This window comes from Culex pipiens, chromosome 1, assembly GCF_016801865.2.
Source record: "Culex pipiens pallens isolate TS chromosome 1, TS_CPP_V2, whole genome shotgun sequence".
Classification (NCBI taxonomy): domain Eukaryota; kingdom Metazoa; phylum Arthropoda; class Insecta; order Diptera; family Culicidae; genus Culex; species Culex pipiens.
In genome coordinates this window covers 70,878,212-70,884,295 of record NC_068937.1, presented here as the reverse complement: position 1 = coordinate 70,884,295, position 6,084 = coordinate 70,878,212, and the positions used below count along the sequence as shown (strand labels likewise).

Below are 6,084 nucleotides of genomic sequence, written 5' to 3'. Positions count from 1 at the left end.
TATCCGGAGATTTGATTTACTGCAGTTGTTCGGACTATTGAATTTGTTTTTGTGTTTGTGTCTGCTCTAGATTTTGCGTTACGATACGATACGATACTACTCTATTGTTCTATTTAGACGATACGACAATTTTTATTCGCTTTGTGTTTTATTTGCCTAAGTAAGAAAGAGATAGATGCTTAATCGATCATTATTTGTTCTGATTTTGTTTGTTTTTGACCCTACGACTCGATTTTTTTTGTGCTGAGGAGGTGTTTTGTTTAAAATTAGTTGTTTAGTTCACGTTATTGTTAGTGGAACTAACATAGCTTGGATATGCCCTAACAGCGGCAAAGTCCGCCAAGATCGTCCAGCAGGTGTAGTAGCCAAACAGTTTCTTGGCTCGTTTCGCTCAACGCCACAAACTCCGACTCCATCGAAGACAAGGTTACAGAGTTCTGCAACCGGCTTGCCCAGGAAATAGCGCCCCCAGCTAGCAGAACACCATTCCGGACGTGGACTTTCGTGTCTTCAGGTCTCCGGCCCAGTCGGCATCAGAATACGCGACCAGACCAGCTTCAGTGTCGCCGTAGTGCAGCCGCCAGTGCTTTGTCCCTTTCAAGTAGCGCACGACGCGCTTCGCGGCTGTCCAGTCTGCCTCGGTTGGCGAGGCCACTCGGCGACCAAGCAGTGATGTACTCACCGCGATGTCCGGTCTTGCACATACTGCGATGTACAAAAGTGCTCCAATGAGACTCCTGTACGTGGTCGATTCTTGCAGTGCGACACTTTCGGGTTCCACCTTGACGAACGCTTCATCCATCGGAGTCTTGGCGACCTTCGCGTCACGAAGTCCAAAGCGTTCGGCCACTCGTTCGATGTACCTCCAGCGATACACTGTACTTGCCGTCCTCTCGATGAATCTCCAGACCCAGAAAGTAGTTCAGGTCTCCGAGATCCGTCTTTTCGAACTCCTTCTTCAGGCAGCCGTAGATTTCTTGGATGTTCGTCTCTGCGCGGTGCCGACGAGGATATCGTCAACATACACCAAGATGTACGTCCGTTCGCCGTCGACGTCCTTTGTGTACAGACAGGGATCTGCACCACTTTGGACGAACTCCATTCCAACCAGGACGGCGTGCAGTCGGTGGTTCCAGCACCGGGCGGACTGCTTCAGCCCGTAGATGCTCCTCCTGAGTCTGCATACCAGCTTCTCGGCTCCTTTCTTCTCGAAACCGGCTGGTTGCTTCATGTACAGCTCCTCCTCGAGTTTGCCATACAGGTAAGCCGTCTTCACGTCGAAGTGCTTGAGGATCATCTTCTTCTTGCTTGCGACGGCCAGCAACGCGCGGAGCGTGGTCTGCTTCGTTACAGGGGCAAAGACTTCGTCGTAATCCTCGCCGTACTTCTGGCAGTACCCCTGTGCCACCAGGCGCGCTTTGTGCTTGAGAATCTCTCCGGCTGCGTTTCGCTTCCGCATGTAGATCCACCGACAGCCGACTGGTTTGCGGCCTGCAGGTAGTTCCACCAAGTCTCAGGTACCGTTCGTCGCGTGTGATTTGAGCTCCTCCAACATAGCTCGCTTCCACTCCGAACTGTCGTCACAGCTCAGCGCATCCTTCAACGTTATCGGTTCCATCTCCTCCTCTCTGGCGACGAAGATCTCCTCGATCAGCCGGTGGAACTCCAAGGTTCGGTCGCAGCGACCGCCGCGCGATCTCGTCCAGTGGGAACCCGTGGAAGGACAGTTCGCCCTCGGACGCGTTCTCGTAGACCGACTCGTTCTGTTCCTCGCTTGCGGTGTCTTCCGGTTCTTCGGTGTCAGTGGTCTCCGGCTCTTCGACCTCAGCCACCGGTTCCGTCTGGACCTCTCTGCTTGTGGATCCTTCGTTCCGCGCGGCGCTATAAGATGGTAGCTGCACCATCTCGACGGCGTCGGCTTTTTCAGCCGGTTCGGGCCGATTCCTCTGCAACTCCGTGACACCTTTCTGTTCGATGAACTTGGCGTCTCTGCTGTTCACGATCCGGTTGGTGTCTGGGACCAAGAAACGGTAGGCCTTCCGCCCTTTAGCGTACCCCACGAAGACCATCTTCTCCGCCTTCATGTCGAGTTTCAGGCGCTTTTCTTTCGGCACGTGCACGAATGCCTCCGAGCCGAAGAATCGGATGTGGCTGTACGATGGCTTCTTGTTGTACCACACCTCGTGCGGAGTCTTCTCGACGGACGACGAAGGTAGGCGATTCTGCAGGTAGTTCGCAGCTGTTATCGCCTCGCCCCAGTACTGGTAGCCAAGGCCAGACTCGGCGAGCATTCACCTCACCATCTCCACAGCGTACCGGTTCTTCCACTCCGCTTTTCCGTTCTGCTGGGGTGAGTACGGAGCCGTCATCTGGTGGATCGTCCCGCTTTCGGCCAGAAACTTCTTCAACGACGATCCGGAATACTCGCCGCCGCCATCTGTGCGAAGGACTCTGGGAGGACGACTGAACTGGTTCTTCACCAAGTTGAAGTACTCCCGCATCTTGGACTCGGCCTCTGACTTCGCCTTCAGCAGGTAGACCACTGTGTACCCGCTGAAATCGTCCAACATCGTCATGAAGTATCGGTTCCCTGCCAGCGTCGCAACTTCCATGGGGCCCCCGAGGTCAGAGTGGACCAGATCTCCAACTTCTCGTGACTCGCTCAGGGACTCCTTCGGGAACGGTAGGCGACTCATCTTGCCCTCGCAGCACACCCCGCAGACACACTGAATATCGCACTTCTTCATTTGCAGGCCAAATCCAAGCTCCTCTCGGACGATCGCAAAGATTGCATCAGGGTCACGGTGCCCCAATCGTCGGTGCCACAGATGTTCGCACAGTTGTGGGTGCTCCGGCTTCGCAAGCATCGCCTTCTCCACGAACTGCTTCAAGCGGCCCCGTAGGATCTCGAACCCGTCTCGGTCGAATAGCACTTTCAGTCCAAGATCGCAAATTTTACTCACCGAGAGCAAGTTCCCTGCCAGCGACGGGACGTGGATGATGTCGTTCAGCGTCACCTTCACCCGAGCACCACCTTCGTCGACGAACACGAGCTTTCCACTTCCGGTACCGCTGCACACTATCTTCGTTCCGTCCGCCAAGCAAATTTCCGGTTGTTTGGACGGATTCCAGTTGCTTAGCACCGCCCGGTCGCTCCTCATTTGCGACGTCGCCCCGGAGTCCAGGTACCACCGGTTCGTCTCGCACGCCGTCGTCGCCATCAAGCACACCTCCTTTTCGGAGTGCACTTCCGCTGCCAAATTCACTTTCGCACTGTCCCTCTTTGCGTCACTTTTCATTACTTCCTTCCGCTTTTCAGCCATCACTGGACAGTCACGAATGAAATGGCCCTCTTCTTGGCAGGAATGACACACACCACTTTTCTTCTTCTTCAATTCTGCCGCCTTAGGCTTCGCACGCGAACCACTTTTAGCACTGATCTTCAGGGCCTTCTCGTCGCTTGGGCCACTTTGGAACTCCTGACACTCTTGCCGGCGACGCCACTCGTCGCGCAACTTGCTCTTCACGAAGTCCACTGTGATTTGTTCTCTCGGGTACCCCTCGATGACGTTGATCAACGTTCCGTAGGACATCGGGAGACTTGAAAGAATCACCGCCACAAACTGACGAGGCTTTAGCCCCTCATCCGCCACTTCCAACCGGTTGTGCATCGCCGTCAGTTGCTTCAGGTGTTCCGGGAGATTGCCGTCTTCCGGCAGCTTCATGGAACACATCTTCCGCATCACCGTCATCATCGTGTTCATGGACTCAATATCGTGGATGCCGAGCAGGGTGTCCCCAACCCGCACGGCTAACTCGCCGCTGTGAAAACTGGATGATCAAAGCCAATGTAGCTCTATGTGCTCCGTACATTGTATACTGTATTTACTGCATATACGGTACATAGAGGTACATTGGCTTTGATCGTCCAGTTTTCACAGTGACGAGTTAGCCGTGCGGGTTGGGGCGCGGACTTAGTAATCTAGATATAACTATCGCCGGTTTGATATTTTGTTAGGATTACAGATATTTTTTCCTAGCGTCTGCCAGATGTAAATTTACACATTATAAGAGGTAAAATTAAAGCTTTTTTCTGACATAAAAGATGTACTCCTTTTTAGATGTAATTTTACCATGTTTTTTTTTACTGTGTAAATCAGAAACTTTAACATAGCATAAACCGCCATTCCGTGCATCAAATAGACAGAGCAAGAATATTTAAAATTCACCACTTTAATGCATGTGGCCTCAAATATATGAAAAAATCGAAAATTAAACTTTTTTTTTGAAAAATATCAAAATTCATTTGTTTTCATTATACTAAGTACAATCAACACAAAAAAAGTCACAAAAAAGCAAAAAAATATTTTTGGCCGCTCGCTTATATGGAAATACCCCATAGTGCACTGGTGCTCACAACCTCTTGGGACTTTTCGTCCAAGTGGAATAAAAGGCGAAATTAGTTTAGATAATCAAACAAAGGTAAAACATATTTCTCGCGTCTTTACACTTTGAGCGTTCGTTTGGGAATGAGAAAACAATAAGGCGCAGCATGCCTTGCGTGCGCTCGCTCGAGCGTTGTCGTTGTGGTAGTGTCATCTCGCTGCTGAGGCCGGGGTGTCGGCACACGGTGTAATTACCAATAATTCGTCGAGCAGCATCCTGTGGATGCTCGGGTGTGAACGAGATGATCGCGAACTGCCCGGGTGTGGACAAGATACGCTTCTTATTTACGGCCAACGTTATTTCCATTGCCGAGCTGCGGATGCTCGAGAACGGCCCGATTGTGGACTCGATGCGTTTCCTCATCGTGGCCAACATTCTTCCGGAATCGGTTTTACCGCGGCCAAGCAATGTCCAGGCTAAACTCCGCTGCAAGCTCGAACACCCGGCCTTGTCTCGTGATGATCACACGAGATCTGTAAGAAAAAGGAAAAGGAAAGTGAGATGTCCAGCTGCGAAGGATCGTGACCGGTCCGGAAGTGCGTTTTTTTCCTTGAGGTCAATTTACCCCTCGAATCAATTGGTCTGCGGCCGAGGTGTGGATGACCTTTACCGGCCCGAGATTGGAAACGGTGTGTATCCTTTTCGCGGCCAACTTTCCTGTCAAATCGATGTTCCGCGGTCGAGGTGTGGATGACCGTAACCGGCCTGGGTGTGGAAAAGGTGCGATTCTTCTTCGCGGCCAACTTCCGTTCGGAATCGTTGTTCCGCGGCCAGAGTGCGGATGTGCATGAACGGCACGCGTATGGACAAGGTTAGATTTTTCGTCGCCGTCGACATTCCTTCCGAATCGGTTCGAGGAATGACCCGGCCTGAATACCGCAGCCAGCTCAAAAACCAGGAGTTGATTCGTGAAGATTGCACCAGATCTGTGAAGGGCAATTTAAAAAATATGTATAATTTTATACGAAACCATACGTGTTGTTTAAAAAATTGAAAGATGAACTAACTTTAAGGCAGAACTACTGTTGTTTAGACGGTTAGTGAGTGGACAACTTTCCTTCCGAATCGGTTGTTCCGTGGTCGAGGTGCGGATGACCGCGAACGGCCCAGGTGTGGACAAGGTGCGTGTCTTCTTCACGGCCAACCTTTGTTGCGTGGTCGAGATGACAATGATCGCAAACGACCCGAGTGTGGTTCCTCCTAAAGGGTTGAAGAATGGGATTTCGTATAGAAGTTATACGATTTGCAGAGCATTCGCACGACATTCGTGCGGGTTGGAAATGTATGTCTCGTTGACAGATTTTTGAAGCGCATTCCGTCACTTCCCGACGAGAGGGAGCACTATAGCGTTCTAAGCATCAATCTTCCGGTTCACGCTGAGTCGTATAACTTCTCGAATACTCACCGGGCGATTTCTCATCATGGTGTTGGTGGTCACGTTGATGCTTTTTGTTCTGAAAAAATCGAGCTGGAGCCGCTTTTGGTGTTGGATACCGATCTAAATCCTTCGAAACCACCCAGCTGTTGCACCCCAACCGATGGCAACGTCAGCCAGCTCGAATCAAGAATCGCGTCCATAGCACAACACTGCCCGAGCAGTTTCCGGCGCAAATCAGCGACACTTTCGACGGTGAAGTC

The 6,084-nt window shown here is 51.4% G+C and overlaps 1 protein-coding gene across 1 annotated transcript; it reads right to left on the bottom strand.

The window, feature by feature from the left end:
• Positions 1–472: 472 nt before the first annotated feature.
• Positions 473–802, bottom strand: LOC128092310 (uncharacterized). The gene has a single exon (XM_052705945.1). It carries the CDS (start codon positions 800–802, stop codon positions 473–475), a length of 330 nt encoding a protein of 109 aa, XP_052561905.1.
• Between the last annotated feature and the right edge of the window lie 5,282 nt (positions 803–6,084).

Excerpts from the sequence above, each read along its gene's own strand:
- LOC128092310 (XM_052705945.1), bottom strand. The coding sequence starts at position 802 with ATGGATGAAGCGTTCGTCAAGGTGGAACCCGAAAGTGTCGCACTGCAA.